Genomic DNA, 16,933 nt, shown 5'->3' on the forward strand with positions numbered 1-16,933 from the left:
ATCACCTCTTTATCATCTCATCTATCTTTGTTGCTCTCCTTTGAACCTCTTCGTTTGTTGATATCCTTCCTAAACTTCAGGGCCCAGAACTGTACATAATACCTCCAGGTGAGGCCTGGTTGTACCAAGAATCAGGTTGTACCAAGTCCAAGAGACAACTTCCTTAGAGCAGATACTCTTCTTATCTCCTGGTAGTTTATTTGACATCTGAAAGTATCATCCTTGCCAGTTTCTACTCACTTGACTAAGCTCTGGGTCCCCCCCTCCCCAGTCCAGCTCTGCACCAAACAGAAAGAATGTTTCCAAACACATACCAACAGTGGAATAAAGGAGAAAAACAAAACCCCTCCCTGGCTATTGATGACTGCGGATAAAAGGCCTCAGAACGTGTGAATAATTTTTCAATTATGTAAAGTCAGAATTTGATGGACATGTTTCATGATTGATATTTCTACCTGAACACAGCTGTCCTTACCACCCTCTTCTGGACAGGCAGCAACATGAAGCGCTCAAGGCAAATTAAATGGAGGCATGATTGCTGTCCTGCCAAGGAAATTCCATGCAATTAAACACATCACTAACATAAAAAGCAATGAAATGCTATTAATGTCCAGTTCATGTGCTGGCCAGTCAAGCACTCTCAGGACAGTACGAGTCTAATCTGTGCCAAGATTCTTGTTTACATTTGTAGGAGTCACATGTACTTCAGCAGGTCTGATTTCCTTCACACGTCTACACTCGATTACTCCTGTTTACCCCAATTTAAGTGATGAAGCTTAAAGCCACCCAGAGCCAAATGTGGGTCATATATTCTTTGCACAGAAGGTGTACTAGAAGGCCCTAAATCTTTAAAAGGCCAATACAGATTGGATAGCTTAATACAGGCACCCCCAATCTTTAATAGGACCTGCAATGTTGACAACACCCATTGACTCTGTCCAACATCAGCCAAGACTTGGGCAAATAACTCTTTAGCCTCTTGTCCTATTTTAACTGCTGAGCTGCTTTAATGGGGCTGTTTTACGTTAGATTTAATAATGGGTGTTTATATTTTAATGTTTGGATGGGATCATTTTATTGTGTATGGTGTAACTGTTCTTAAAACATTTTTAAAATTGGTTTCAGATAAATATGAAAACAAGAACCATTCAACACTTATCCAGTAGCACATCTAATGCTATTCGTTCTGTCCATTGACTTTAGACTTTAGGCTTACACATTCAACGCCCAAACACATTAACGTCATCTATCCACGCAGAAGACTGAGCAGTTGGTTATAACAAGATCTTGATTCTGGTCAATAATATAGTTAAAGAGAGGGGTCCACGTTTCTTGAAAGGTATCTCTTTATGCTTTGTCTTTAATTGCTCTCCTGTGTCTGGTGAGATGCTGAGACACTGTTGTATCCCAGATATTATTTTCCCATATATTCAGGAGTATTTCAGGGTGCAATATTAATTATTCTGTATTTTAACAATGCTGTGCAACTGTAAACCGCTTAGAAACCATATTGGTATCAAGTGGAATATAAATCCACACATAACAACAACAACAATAACAACAACAACAAGGATATTAACAACAGAGACTATGGTGGTGTGAGGGTCAAATTTAGGGGCAGGCAATCCAGGTGTTTGTCATGCTGTTATGTCTGTGTTGTGGGAAGGGTACCTATTGTTGCTTTTTTAAAAAAAATCTGTGGGGAAATGTAGAATGTCAGTGCCCATTCAACAAACTTCCTGTGTCAGAGTGATGGCGATGAGATCCATGTATGCACATTTAAGATATTCTATGACAGGGATAGGTCCCATGCTCAAACTATCCTTCAAATTTGCAAAAATAGGGTGTGTAGGATGAAACAAGTATCTGGTGATGGGAGCTAGGATAGTGATGCCTGCTTTAAGCTTTCCCAACCTGGTGCCCTCTACTTCTGTCAGCACATCCCAATGGTGAGGGATGATGGAAGCTAGAAATCTGGAGGACATGTGGTTGGGCACAGCAGAAACCAGAGATAACCAACACTGCATCCTCTGGTTGTTATTAGATGCCAGCTCCCATCAGCCGCAGACAGCTGAACTACTGGCCAATGGGAATGGGAGTTGCAGTCCACCTTATCTAGAGGGCCCCAGGCTGACTGCCCCAGGCAGAGAACTTGTGTGAATACAGTGGTACCTCGGGTTACATATGCTTCAGGTTACAGACTCTGCTAATCCAGAAATATTACCTTAGGTTAAGAACTTTGCTTCAGGATGAGAACAGAAATCATGCTCTGGCGGCGCAGCGGCAGCAGGAGGCCCCATAACTAAAGTGGTGCTTCAGGTTAAGAACAGTTTCAGGTTAAGAACAGACCTCCGGAACAAATTAAGTACTTAACCCGAGGTACCACTGTACATGCATTTCCCTTTACATGCCATACTTTTAAATGTGTTTCTGAGAGGGGTTGGGGGTTACTGTTTTCTTTTCTTACTTTTCTTATGTATTGTGTGTTTTTATCTTGTGTTTTTATGCTGGGCACCAATGAAGCGCGGCATGCAAATTTTTAATAAATAATTATAAATTCCTGTTCCTTTGAATGATCTTTAAATATCTAAAGGGCTGTCATCCAGTGGCGTAGCATGGGGGATGCAGGGGGGGGGGCCGGCCGCACCGGGCGCAACATCTGGGGGTTAGGGTTAGGGGGCGCAAATCCACGGGTTAGGGGGCGCAAATTACTTGCCTTGCCCCGGGTGCTGACAACCCACGCTACGCCACTGCTGTCATCACGTGGAAGATGGAGCATGCTCGTTTCCCCCTGCTCTGGAGGGTAAGACTCAAACCACTGGCTTTAAGCTACAGGGAAGGAGATTTCAATTAAACACCAGGAAGAACTTTCTAACAGTTAAGAGCCAACCAACCAACTCCCTGGGAAGGTGGTAGACTCTCCTTCCTCGGAGGTTTCCAAGCAGAGGTTGGATGGTCATTTGCCATGCATGCTTTAGCTGAGATTCCTCCGTCGCAGAGGGTTGGACTAGATGATCCCTGAAGGTCCCTTGCAGCTCTACGATTCTAAGAACTGCCAGCCTGACTGGACCGGTCTCTTCCTTGGAGACTCGGGCTCCTGTCTCTCCCGCCTTCCTTGACCTTGCGAGACAGCCTCGGGGACACACGCCCACCCCCACCCCGAAGATCTTCGTGGGAGAGGGCGGGAAGGAGACGGCGCCACCCTGCGCGTTGCCAGGCGGCGGGGGCGTGGGTGGAGCCGGCCCCGCGCAGCCCCGCCACTCGCCATGGGGCTGCAGCCCCACTCTCTGCAGCCTCCAGGGGGAGGGCTCGGCCCCCAGCCGCTCCCCACGCCGCCCCGGTTAAATGCGGCGCCCGCCGCTCTGCCTCCTCTCAGTCCCCAGCCAGCGGCCAGAGCGCAACCGGCACCGCCAAGCAGCGGCCTCCCTTCTCTGCGCCCCGCCCCGCCTCGCCGCCTTTACCTGCCCCAGGACCAGGGAGGCGTCGTCCGGCTGCCGCTCTCCTCGGCGTCGCGTGGCTGCCCCTCTTCGCCTTCCAGACGGCCGAGGTGAGTGAGGGGCTCCGGGGAGAGCCGGGCACCTGAGGGCGAGAGAGCGCGGGGCTGAGGGAGCGCGTGACACCAGGACTCATGACCTCCCCCCTCCCCACGGGCAAGGCAGTGGCGTAGCGTGGGTTCTCAGCACCCGGGGCAAGGCAAGTAATTTGCGCCCCCTAACCCGTGGATTTTAGCACTCGAGTCTCTTCCGCGCCCCCCCCAGATGTTGCACCAGGTGCGGCAGCCCCCCCTGCACCCCCCATGCTACGCCACTGCTCCCACCACAAGTCTTCAGGACAGCCATCCGAAGGCTGGCGCGGGGAGAAGGTCTCTCCGCCCCACCGCCAGGCTTCCGAGGAGGTCCGAGGACAGTGGGGTTCCTGCTTCCTCGAGGAGGGCCGGCCAAACGCGCCCCCCCAAATGTTGCGCCTGGTGCGGCCGGCACCCCTGGCACCCCCCACGCTACGCCACTGGGGCAAGGGGGCAGGCTGGGTACCCTGCTGATAACGGGGCGCAGGGGGGAGGGCGGTGAGGAGGCGAGCCCCCTCAATCCTGAAAGTTTTTTTCTTCCTCATCCCCCAGGAACTGTTTTCCCGCCGCTCCCTTAGCAAAAGGCAAAGCCAAGCTGGAGCATCTCCTCTGCTTGTTGCTTATAGCAGTAGGTAAAAGGTAAAGGACCCCTGGACCGTTAAGTCCAGTCAAAGGCGACTATGGGGTGCGGCGCTCATTTCGCTTTTCAGGCCAGAGTTTGTCCACAGACAGCTTTCTGGGCCATGTGGCCAGCATGACTAAACCGCTTCTGGTGCAACGGAAACGCCGTTTACCTTCCCGCCGTAGCGGTACCTATTTATCTACTTGTGCCGGTGTGCTTTCGAACTGCCAGGTTGGCAGAAGCTGGGTTCGAACCCCCGACCTTCTGATCAAGTGCAGCTGGAAGACTGGAGGGAGTGGGGAGATGCGTGTGCGCGCCAAGGTGGGGATCCGGAAGCCTTGCGGGGTTTTCACGTATTATTTATTTTATTAAATGTATTTCTACGCCACCCAAGGAGTTCAAGATGGTGCACATGGTTCTTCTCCCCATTTTATCCTCATAACAACCGTGAGAGGTAGGTTAGGCTGAGAGATGGTGACTGGCCCAAGGTCATGTTAATGCGTAGGAAGAAGGGTGTGTGTCAGACAGACAGACAGAGAGGTTTTTTGGAAAGAACACAAGGGATTGTCTCTCTCTCCCTACCCCAGGCATTCTACTTTTCCTTGACTTAAATACCATAATGGGATATAGATAAACACCCAAGCCTTTTAAATCTCCATAAAAAGAGATTGCACAGCTTTTCTGAGCAGGTCTTTCCCTCCTTATCCAATTCCTTGCAGCTTCATCCCAGTTGCTCCTCATATGTTTTTGTTTCATCTTTTGGGAAAATTTCTGCTCCTCTGTTCATAAAATCTACCCCATCTTCTCTGGTAGAAGATCAGAATTGCAGAGTTCTTGTAATGAGTTCCTGCCATTCATATCCTTTTATAAATAATAATAATAGCAGCGTGTTTGTCGGGGGTGAGGTATGGTTTTCGTTTGTTATTATGGCATCCCTTTTCATGCTTTTATATTGTATACTGCCCTGTGATTGTTGGATGAAGGGCGGTGCAGAAATTCAATTCAATAAATATTTATGATACCCAGAAATCTGTAGCTCCGTTCTGAGTTTTTGTATAGGGCAATAAATAGTGTAAGGCACATGGCCCCCAGGCCCCAGGAAACGGATGGCAGTATTGGGATAGAAGAGCCTATTGCCTTCTTATTATGCCATCCTCTCACTCATCTATGAATTCATGTGAGACTCTTAAATCTTAGGATTGTGGGTTTGAGTCTGACATTGGGCAAAAGATTCCTGCATTGCAGGGGGTTGGGCTAGATGACCCTTGTGGTCCCTTCCAATGCTATGCTATGATCTGCTCAGAGGAGCAAGCCTAGAGCCAGGTATTCTGCTCACTGCTATGAATAAGAATGGGGTCAGTTGGCTGGTCCATCTAGCCTAGTAAGCTGTACTTGTAGGCTTTTCTAAATTTACCTGGAGATGCCATAAACTGAACCTGGGACTTTTTATATTGTGATAAAGCATAGAGATCCTGCCAAAAAATAAAGCTCCCTTTGACCACTCCTCTTCCTCACACAGAACCAGGGGATTGGTTTCTAAGAACTGTGGCTCCTTACAGAGCACAGACCTCCCTTCACTTCTTCTAAGCTCCCTCTGGCCTTGGACATTTCAGATCTTCAAGCAACATCCCAAGGGTTGTTGGGGGTAAATTTGGAAATGCAGGTGCTTGGCTCAGGGATGCTTCTGGCATGGTGATTTTCTTGCACAGGTATGAAGCCTGAATAGGAAATGTGTGCCCCATCACATGCCATGAACACACACACGCCTTCTGTAAAATACATAAATGCATACCTGTGCATTGCACACGGTGGTGCACATGCAATGTACAAACTTTCCCCCAGAAATGGTAACTGTATAAAAAAGCATTAAGATTTTTGAGCCACCTTTGTTTTCTCTAGCCATTTTTCCTGTTGCAATCTGGAAAGTTTTCCTTATCACCCCTGGGCCAGTGGTGCTGGTGAGGAATTTCCTAACATCTCCTTGTTGGAGTTCAAGTAAGAAATGGTACCTACTTCTTAGTACGGTCCTGATTATCTAGAGCTGCTTACAGCATTGGTTAGCAATCTGCTCTTAATCGTGAAGGTAACCGAACTTGTCTGGGACTGATACATGCTTCACTGCAGTGCTCTGAGCATGACAAGATCTGTCCAAGGCTATCATGTCTTCTTCCATGCCTGACTGTTTAGCTTTTACATCTGCTCTGCATTGGCTGAAATTGTACCTGCAATCAAGGTACACTGCACGTGGTAGACAAGTTTGCACAGGCAGTCACTTGCTGCCTAGGTATGTGAGCAGGCGAAATCAATTCAGCAGCTGTGAGTAGGGGATTGTTTGCTGTATCCGGCTCATATGTCACCGCAGTTTCTTGTTCTTATGTGTAGCATTGTGACCAAAGCAGTTGTTGGTAGGGGGCCGTGTGCCCTACACTATTTATTTCCTCTGTAGCAGATACAGTGGGATATTTAGCTGTGGAATCAGCCAAGAATGACTAGGGCTGCAATCTAATGCACACATGACTTTTGAGAAGACATGTATAGGATTGTGTAGTATGGCTCCTACCCTGTTACACAAAACATGTCAGTTCATAATGTGGGGTTTAACTAATCAATTATTGCAGCAACCCAAACCCAGGGTAAGTTAATTGTGTTTTAGACTCATTGGAATTGATGGGACAGAACTTTTACAGTTGCAGATTAGTTTATTGCAATGGGATTTAAGCACAACTAACCTCTGGATTTGGGCCAATAAATCTGCATACATTTGCATATGTATAAACAGATCTGAAAATGGGGTACTCAGTTGCATTCTGTTGTATGGGGGGGACAAAGGGTTGTATCTTCTAATATACCTATCTAGACGATACCTAGCACCTGTGATTTTTGTATGTACTTATATTTAAAATCGTATTATTCCTGTTAATAGGCTCACCATCATAAAAATTGCTTATTAATAATCAATCAATCAAGTAAGTAATGGAGTGTTGCTATTTACACTTGAACACAGTGGGATTTCCTTACAAGTCAGTGTGCAGTGTCCAAGACTATAAATGCTGCAGACCTGAAACATTTTGACGAGGTTTGGACCTATAAAAGAATTCTCTGTAATTGGGCAAACTTGTTCCTGGAAGTAAACCGTTGCATGTATAATGGCAGCACAGAAGGAGCTCCTATGTAAGAGGTAGAAGCATGTTCTGTAGGGGTCTTGCTTACCAGAAAAAGTCTAGTGGTTTTAGTGCCGAGAAGGCAGACAGGAAAGGCATGGCTCCATATTGCAGGAGTCAATGGGACTTTTGTCCCATAAACCCGGTAGTTAAAAGCGGCACAATAAATTATCCTTCGAAAAACCTTGCCGGCATCTCACACTGGAATCGCCAAACCTCCAAGAATGAAATCTTGTAAAAGCCAGGGGAATAAGCTGCCTTGAGGATGGTGTTTAGGACCTGGCAGCAAAGAAAACTTTTCTGAAGCGAATCTTTATGGTTCGCTTGCAGAGCTCAGCTTTGGTATTTGCCTCTCAGAGGGTGGCTCTGTACAGTAAGTGGATTTGCTTCGGAGATGGAATTGGCCCCGCATGAAATATGAATTCCTGTCTGGAATGCAGGCAGGAGAGTTTGGTGTTTCGTCCCCCCCCCAAAAAAAAGTAAAATGACACTATCTTCCTAAACTAATAGGCTTTTACTGAAGCCATCTGGAAGAACTGTTGTTCAAATCTTTAAAACCAAAAAAAAAAAAGGAAGAAGAAAGAAAGATATCTTTCCCTCCTTTAAAAAATTATTATTATTTCATCAGACGCCATTTGGTGAGAGAGTCTTTTCTTTTCTTTTCTTTTGGATTCCTTTTTCAGCAGACAATTGTATTTCTTTAAAATAGAATTCTGTGTGAATTTGTCCTTCGGTTGTTCAGAACTCAATACGTCTCTTGAGGTTTCCTGCAAGGCTTCTCAAGCAAAGCTTAAAACATTCCTCAGTGTCTCCAACAGGGGCCCTTTGCTAAAATTTCCTAGGTATGCATCTAACCTCATTTTGAGAGGCGGGAGGGGGATTGCTCTGCTCTCAAGTGTGTGGCTGCAACATCTGAAGAAAGTAGCTGGCATAGATGAGTTATAGTCTGCCGCTGCTGGGAGAACAAATACAGTAAGAGATACTTGATCTGCTAAGTGCTTAGACTGGAGTGCTCTGATTTAGGGTGAGTTAATGGTGCAAAGCTTATGTATATTGACTTGGGAATAAGTCTCATCATATTTGGTGGTTCTTAATCCCAGGTAAGTGCACATAGAATAGCAGTCTCAGGCTTCTGTTCCATCTTTTAAATGCCAATGGCACAGTCTGGCTTGGAATAAGACAACTTCCTATTGTTATGTAGGGAAGTTCTCACCCTGGGCCAGCAGGGGGATACTGTAGATAGTTGTGCAAATGAAGGATCGAAAGTGACGTTCAGTGATTGGATAGTTTTAGAAAGTTGTTACAGTAACAAGGTACTGGAGCTCTATATAAGCAGGCTGACTGAGCCCTTCAGCTCAGTTCAGTTCTGGCCTCAGAATAAAGAAGAGCTGTTTGAAGAATCGCTGTGTTGTCTGATATGTTCGCCCACAACTTAACACCTATGACCCTCTTCTTTGCCTCTGTCCCAATGCTGGCATTCCAAGACCTATTGCAAAAGTGGGTGGCATACGCCTCTCTCCAACTTCCATCTAGACAAGCAAGAGGGATGACCACTTTTCAAGCACGCGTTGCAGTTAGGCAAAAGCACTCGAAGTGGGTGCAGAACAAGACTGGGAAATGGGGAGCTGTCTTATACTGAGTCCGACCAGTGATAGCAATCCCCCAGGCATGGTTTGCAACTGGCACAGGTCCAGTTGCAACCACATGGAGATATCTGGGTGCCAGGTTGTCAACTGACATCTCTACCTGGCTGGCCCCTCCAGCTTTCTTAAGCAGGTAAGAAGAAGAGCTTAGTCACTGCATTTATACTCCATCTTTTCCTCCAAGGAGTACATGGTTTGCACCCCCCACCCACCCAAGTTAATCCCTGCAGCGACCCTGTTAGGTAGGTTAAGAGACTGTGACTGGCCCAAGGTCACCCAGTGAGCTTCATGATGGATGGAGAGTTGGACCCTCATCTCCCAGCCCTAGTCCAACACTCTAGCCCAGGCATAGGCAAATAGCTAACAGGACCAGTGGTCAGGGATGATGGGAGTTGTAGTCCCAAAACATCTGGAGGGCTGAGTTTGCCTATGCCTGCTCTAGCCACTATGCCACACTGGTTTCCTAGAGTGCTTCTGCTGTATAAATTAACTAGGCAACTAAATATGGGGAAAGCAAACTATGACTTAGAGAAGGATCTGAAATAGTTTACTTGAAGCTTGAATGTGTTTTATTCTGGTTTGTTTTATTTGATGTTTTAACGTGTTGTAAACCACTTTGAGATTTTCTTATTTAAAATATAAAGTGGTAAGGAAATGATGATGATGATGATGATGATAATAATAATATAGTGGAACCTCGGGTTGCGAACATGATCCATGAGGGAGGCACGTTTGCAACCCACAGCACTGCATCTGCGCATGCGCGGGTCACGACTCGGCGCTTCTGCACATGCGCAAAGCATGATTTAGTGCTTCTGCGCATGTGCGAGTGCCAAAACCCGGAAGTAACCCGTTCCGGTACTTCCAGGATCAGCGCGGTGCGCAACCCAAAATCACGTAACCTGAAGCGCCTGTAACCCAAGGTACCACTGTAACCGTAATAATAAATTTCACTGCAAAGAAAAGATGCCTAGACATTCTGTTGTGGTGACTGTAACCTTGGTTTAAGGTTCCCTTTGGTGATTAGCTCATATATCTAAGCTTCTAACACTGAGTGAGACTACAAGTCAGTCTGGCTCAGTTTTGTTTGCACTGGCTGGCAGCGGCTCTCCAGGGTTTTTAGACAAGGCTCTCTTTCAGCCCTGCCTGGAGATGATGGGAATTGAACCCGGTGGCTCCTGCGTGTAAAGCAGGATGCTGTACCACTGAGCTACAGCTCTACTGCGAAGAAACAGTTGTTCATAAGTGGTTTACAAAGATACCATACCAAAAATAAGAATGTGCCTTGTTTCCACAAACCATAGTTGAGATTCACCACAGTTTGTTTGTTTAAAAAGCATTCGTATATTGCTCAATATTTCAAAAATCTCATGGATCAGATGTTAAAAGTTCCCTGTAGCTAATTAAAATGAATGGAATCTCCCTATGGTTGTACAGGAAGAGTGGAGTAGGGGTGGGGGTGGGAATCATACGAGCGTAAGGCTTTTCTGTGCTTCTCCCTATAATGCCAAACCATGGTTTAATGTGAAATGTGAACAATGCCAGTATTTAGGTTCCAGTTGCTCTGCATTGATTCTTCCTTCCTGAACTACTATGCCTTAGGTTTCCGCCTTGCAAGGTTTCTGCCTGTGGGTCTGCTTTACATCTCTGCTCTAGAACCCCTGCTGTTTTGTGTTGCAGAGTATTATGTAGGCATATTCTGGCAAGGGCATACTCTTAGGAGAAGCACTTGCAAAGCTTGGTGGCCCTCACTGACATCATTTATCCATAATGCTAAACATTCTGATTAACTGAGAGATTGCCTGTGGTAGCTTTGCTCCTATTCCTCTGATCTTGCTGCTGCCACACTGCTGTGAGCTAAACCATGGTTTAGAATAGCATTGTGTCTGAATTCAAACTCATGCTTTGTCTTCCCCAGAGAAACCGTGAGATGAAAACCAAGAACAGACCTTGGTTACAGGTCATGATTTATCTGGAGAAAGGCAGTCCATGAGCCCAATACCTTCCTGCAGTTGTACATTGCAGGGGAAGAATATTGGTAATGGTTTTCAGGAAAGTTGTATCTGCTATGTGTTATCATCTCACTGAGGAACTCTCCCCAATCCCTGGATGAGCTTTTGTGGAAACATAGGGTTCCCCCAGATATAGATCTATAATTATTGTAGAGCAATTAAGTTTTCCCTGCTTCTCCCTCAGCCTTCTTCCAGCTTCCTCCAGACAGAAGCAGCTTTGACTATGTGGGTTCAATCCACTGAATGTCTGTCACCAGATTTGGATCAGGGACTTCATAAAGGTTTCATTCAGAGGCTTGCCCCTACGACTCGCCCTTCACACTTCTATGTTACCCGCTTGTGAGGTGGAAGAATTAGTCTTCTGTGGGTTTTTGCAACGCAGACATAGCTTTAAGTATCATATAACATTTTATATTTTAAAAGCGGTTGGAAGTCGTCTCCCCACTCCCCGCCTTCATGCATCTTGGCAAAATGGACAGATTGTTTTGAAATAGCCTTGTTAAAACAGGGCTTGGAATAGAAATGGGTGTAGGAGGTGTTACATATATACCAAGAGCTTCATGCCCCCCCTTTCTTTCAGCAAGCGAACATGGCACAACAGTTATTCTGAGAACAGAATTGCATGCTACCTGGCAAATGGCTGCTTCCAGACCTGCTTTTGCCACAATAATGCACAAATCAGGAGGTAGATTTGCAGGGGAGAAATGCCACGGAACCTTCCCTCCAACCCCAGTCTCATTTCCCTCCTAGGTTGTTTTCCTAGGGGACGTTGGAAGGGGAGAATCGGTGGGCAAGAAGAGCAATAAGTACTCCCTCCCAAAATTAGATTCTCCTGGGGCCAGCCCCAGCCCTACTATTAGGCAAAGCAAGGCGGCTGCCTCAGACAGCAGATGCTGAAGGGTGTGGGGGGGGGGGTAGCCTGCGGGAGGGCAGATGTGAGTGCCACACAGCCCCATGCCTTCTAAGCTACTCTGCTGTCCTCAGATGTGCTGAAGGACAGCATTATGCTCCTAGGATTGAAAGAAAATAAGAGCCTGCTGGATCAGGCCAATTGGCCATCTAGTCAGGCATCCTATTCTCACGGGGTGGGAAGCATACAAGAAGGACCTGAACATAACAGTTCTCTTTCTCTACTGATAATTCTCAGCAACTAGTACTCATAGAGGCATACTCCCTCTGACAGTGGAGGCAGAGTACTGCCATCCTCCATGAATTTCATAGAATCATAAAATTGTAGAGTTGGAAGGGGACCCTGAGGACAATCTAGTTCAATCCCTTGCAATGATAGAATATGCAGCTGTCCCATACGGGGATCGAACCTGTGGTGTTGGCATCATCAGCACCATCCTCTAACCAACTGAGCTAAATGGGCAAGAAGCATCCAGTCCTGTTTTAAAGGCACCCAACGTGGTGGACATCACTGCCTCTTGTGGGAGCACATTCCATCATTTAAGTATGCACCGCGTGGAGAATTACTTTCTTTTGTCTGTCCTGAATTCTGCCCAAGTCCTAGTACTATGAGAGAGGAAAGATTCAGCTGCTGCCAGTCCAGACAGCTTCTCTGCAAGGAAGTGGCAGAGTGGCATATTGTCTGTTGTGCTTCTTTTTAAATTATTTCTAAATTTGCATCCATGCATGTAAATCATCAATGCATAACTGGCCACTCTAATTAGCAGTGGTAGCTGCCCAGCTCTCTTTCCCTACTACAACTTTCTGTCTGCCTGCCTGCTGTTGCAAGAGACAGTAGTGACAATGGTGTTGGCAACCTGGCTGACATTTTGTAACCCCCCCCCCCCGGCAAATGCTCCCACAGTGCCCTGGACCTGTTGTTATTCTAAGGCTGTGCATATTGTGTGTGTGTGGTGGGGAACCAACCAACCAACCAAACAAACAAACACAAATAAATTCTTTTAAAGTGGGCTTTTTCTGGGGAAGGGTAGAGAGAAAAACAAAACAGAATTTTTCTCATTAAAAAAACTTCCTCTGAGAACATTTGACTCGGCTCTAGTTCCAATTGATTTGACAGCTCTCTCAGTGCAAACCTGGCATTGCCTAACTTCTTCTCCCTTTCCTCCATACCAGATATCTAATACATTGGCACTGGAGTATAGAAAAATGCCTCAAGCTTGCAGGGCTTTCTCATGGAGCTCCATTACATCTTCAGGAATTTAGTGGAGGCAGGTGGGAAAGAAATCTTGACCAGGGCATCTCTCCGTTATGTAAGGCAAAGATGGAGAATGAAAACTGTGCAGCCACTGATAGGGCCAGGTCCGGGCGTGAGGGGGCTCTTAGCAAAGTGCTTTCCGGTTGGCCCTCTCTTATGTCAGTGGGCTTACTTGGTGGCAGCAGCAGTTATCAAATGGGTTTGCCATTTACATTTTCTGCAAGGCCCCAGAGCAACATTACATCAGGGCATTGTGAGAAATTAAAATGACTCTAGATTCAGCTGCCAGGCACTCAGATTTGAGCACCAGCTAAAGGGTCCCTCAGGACAGACATCAGCAGTGAGACCTTATGGGGCTGCCCAAGCAGGCCGTTTGCTGGTACCCATTGTGGCTCCTGGTGCAAGAGCTCTCCTGGGGATGCAGTGCTTTATGCAGGATCACCTCTTGATCTCCAAAGGTTGTTCCCAAGGGAATTGACAATTCTGATGTCTAGCAGTGTATATCATTTGCAGAGTTAAATGCTATTTGTTCAAACTGTTCAAAAGCTCAGAAATGCTTAGAAGAGAATTTAGGCTTTCAGTTGCTGCGCATGTGTGTTTCCAAAATTGCACGGGTTAGACAAGAGTCATGCTGCAGCTTAGGTCGGTCACAGGCAGATATTTGATAGGGAAGCAACTTTATCTTAGGCAAAACCCGCAAAAGCTCAGAAGAAGTCAGAGTTTCACTGCTGAGATTCATTCCCTTTTCCAGAAGTACTGCAAACTTCACCCTTTACTTAAAAGCTAAAGGGCACAGAGTACAGTAAATTCACTCACAAAGCTGGCCTGAGACTGTGATTTAGATACTCCTCTCAGTCTGCAAAGGAACTTGGACAAGATGCCTGCATTCCTACCAGCTTACTGCACAGGGTCCCTGCGCCACGCTTTTGATCCCTGTAACCAGCAGAGATGTGTACACAAATGGAAAATCCAAATGTTCGTGGGAAGATCAAAGCAGCCAGTTCTAGTGACACCCCAGAACAGAAAATTAATGAGGCCAGTGTCCATCGAAATGTGCAAGTTAGGGTGGGCTTTAGGTAAGCATCAAACCATATTGCCCAAAGAGTTCTCACTGTTGAGAAGCATCTTTCCTTAATGATTCTCTAGAGCTGCTTTGGTGTAGTAATTTAGAGTGTTGAACTATGACTTTGTAGACCTATGGTAGGACTAAGAAAGATACCCATCTAAAACCTGAATGCCTTACTAAAGATTGTGAGCAAGCAGTTCAATTCTATGTTTGCTCTTAAGTAAGTCTTACTGTGTATATTGGGGCTTACTCCCAAGTAAGCACATTTAAAGCACATGGCTTACCCCAGATAATCTTGGGAACTCTATTTTTCACTTCATAGAGCTATGATTCCCAGTTTTAAAGGTAAAGGTCCAGTCGTGAATGACTCTGGGGTTGCGGCGCTCATCTCACTTTACTGGCCGAGGGAGCCGGCGTTTGTCCGCAGACAGCTTCTGGGTCATGTGGCCAGCATGACTAAGCCGCATCTGGCGAACCAGAGCAGCACATGGAAGCGCCGTTTACGATTCCCAGTATAACCTGGGAATAAATTTCATTGAGCTAAATGGGACATAACTTTCGAGTAGACATCCATAGTCTTGTGCTGTAAGTCTCTTTGCATCTTCTTCTGGAGAGCCAACATCATTCCACCAGATACACATGGAAGCTTAATTCTTTGAGTTAGGAAAGCCAAATGTGAATGAATATGGTGCTCCCTAGCAAGACTTTGTGCTGAATTTTGACACCTGCTTATATGCACATTATCTTAACTCCATATTTACATATCCCAGCTTTGCATTAAGTTGCTCCGGGTGGCTAACAGAATCAAAATGGCATAAAGCCATTGAATCAGTACGAAGTGATCGTGGGAATGATAAAGATTTGATGACAGGATAGTGGTGTTGACAGTTTTTACAGTAGCTGATAGAACACATGAGGGTGCTTTTCCAAACTACATTACTGTTATGTGTCTCCTCCGCACATCTGGGCCTATGGCTGCAATCCTAACTATGTCCCCTCAGAAGCAAACCCCATTAAATTTGGTAGGTTTTACTCCCAAGTAATTGGGATTAGGATTGCAGCCTTGTTGAATGTTGTAAGAACACAAGAAGAACCTTGCTGAATCAGACCAAAGGCCCCTCAAGTTCAGTGTTTTGTTCTCACAGTAGCCAAGCTGATGCCTGTGGGAAAATCCACAAACCCACCCTTGAATGAATACAACGCTTGTAATAATTTTGACAGAAGAGAGGATCAGACTGGAGTTCCTGGCTGTGTGTCATGGAGAGTGAAACCTTCACACATGCGAGAAGCATTTTAGACATCTTCCTGCATGCTGGTATATTGGGAGTCCTGAAGACAGTTCAAGTCAGTGCTGAGCTCTGAGCTGAAGCAGGCATGTGTGCATATTGTGAACACTTCTTGAAATACCTACTTCCCAATTTCACCCAATTTTTAGGGGTGTGTATGGCAAGTTGCAGAAGTGTCCATTTTTCTGCACCCCTAACACCTTCAGCATTCTTCTCTCAGGTGCCTGGCATTATGTGGGTTCTACAGATCCTCTTTGAAGCCCCTGTTGATTGATACTTTCGCGGTATTCTCTCCCTGCTGCATTTCCAACCAGCACACAATCATTCTGAAGGATTTATATTTGCCCTTAGTGATGGGCATCACATAGCCCAGCCATCTCCAACAGGATGCTCTCCAGATGGTATGGGGCTACAACTCCCAGCATCTATGACCATTGGGGCTGATGAGAGCTGGAACCCAGCTGTGTCTAGATAGCACCAGGATGGGGAAGGCCAACTTAGCTACATGGTGATTGCTTGTGTGATTACATCATTGTAGGGAGGAAGAAGGTTGATGGGAAACTCACACGAAACAGCACTGAACAGCTACAGTAGCAGAGCATTTCCAGGCCCTCTGAAGCCCCCCTCAAACTACAGTTCCCAGGATTCTTTGGGTGGGGAGAACCATATGCATTAAATGAATGCTGTGGATGTGACCTAGGTCCTTCAACATTGGTGTCACATGCATGCCGGTTACAGAGTACCGTTTTTAATCCTTCACTGGGGTAATAATTTGGCACACGTTAAAACAGGTTGGCTGGAAATCAGAAGAAATCAGCTCCTGCTCTGCAGAACATAAAAGGTAAAACGATCTCTCTGTTTTAATAAAGAGCTTTTTGTTCAGCTCTCTCACTCGCTGCTGATTCGGGCTGCGAGGGAGCTGAACCGCGGAGCCTAACTCATGCTTTCCACATGGGAAATAATTTGTCACTGTGTCAGGAAGGCAAAGGCAGGTTCATGTTTCAGCCGTTTGCAGTGGGTTTGCCAGGCTGGGGACGGGGCAAAGAGCAAAGAGGTATGGAAAAAGAATTACCATGCCTGGTGGGAAGCGTTCAGTGCCGTGTGTTGGGCTAAGCTAGTTGTCATTCCCCACTGTGGCACTTTTAGAGGTCGAGAGGCAAAGCTGTTGCTGGCCATCCTCACAGCGCTTGTTCCTTTTTCTTTGTTTACATAACATCTCAAGCTGTGTGCCCAGCACAGCCCCTGGCCAGCTTTCCCTGAAACATTCTAACCTTGTTAAAGCACAGTAACACTCAGAAGAAGGTATAACCGCACTACCTAACATGAGGCAGGAGGTACTTAGGAATGCAGCTGTCCTGTGTCCAGAAGAGACTCACCTAGCTGAGCCAGCCTGGTGTGCCTGGTGCTCAACAGA

General features: G+C 46.3%; 2 protein-coding genes across 3 annotated transcripts in view; one reads left to right on the top strand and one right to left on the bottom strand.

The window, feature by feature from the left end:
* The window catches only part of RBPJL (recombination signal binding protein for immunoglobulin kappa J region like), a 43,893-nt gene that overhangs the window by 25,018 nt on the left and 1,942 nt on the right, over nucleotides 1–16,933 (bottom strand). Inside the window, exon 2 of the mRNA XM_082226190.1 lies at nucleotides 3,462–3,579. Coding sequence (XP_082082316.1) covers nucleotides 3,462–3,579 — 118 coding nt within the window. The remainder of the gene's footprint in view (nucleotides 1–3,461; nucleotides 3,580–16,933) is intronic.
* The window catches only part of MATN4 (matrilin 4), a 45,955-nt gene continuing 32,433 nt past the window's right edge, over nucleotides 3,412–16,933 (top strand). Inside the window, exon 1 of one of the 2 annotated variants that reach the window (XM_082226065.1) lies at nucleotides 3,412–3,547. The gene's annotated coding sequence lies outside the window, so the exon portion shown is untranslated. The remainder of the gene's footprint in view (nucleotides 3,548–16,933) is intronic. The other variant, XM_082226064.1, reaches the window with a different exon arrangement.

Source organism: Podarcis vaucheri (assembly GCF_965113315.1).
Source record: "Podarcis vaucheri genome assembly, chromosome: 6".
Lineage (NCBI taxonomy): Eukaryota > Metazoa > Chordata > Lepidosauria > Squamata > Lacertidae > Podarcis > Podarcis vaucheri.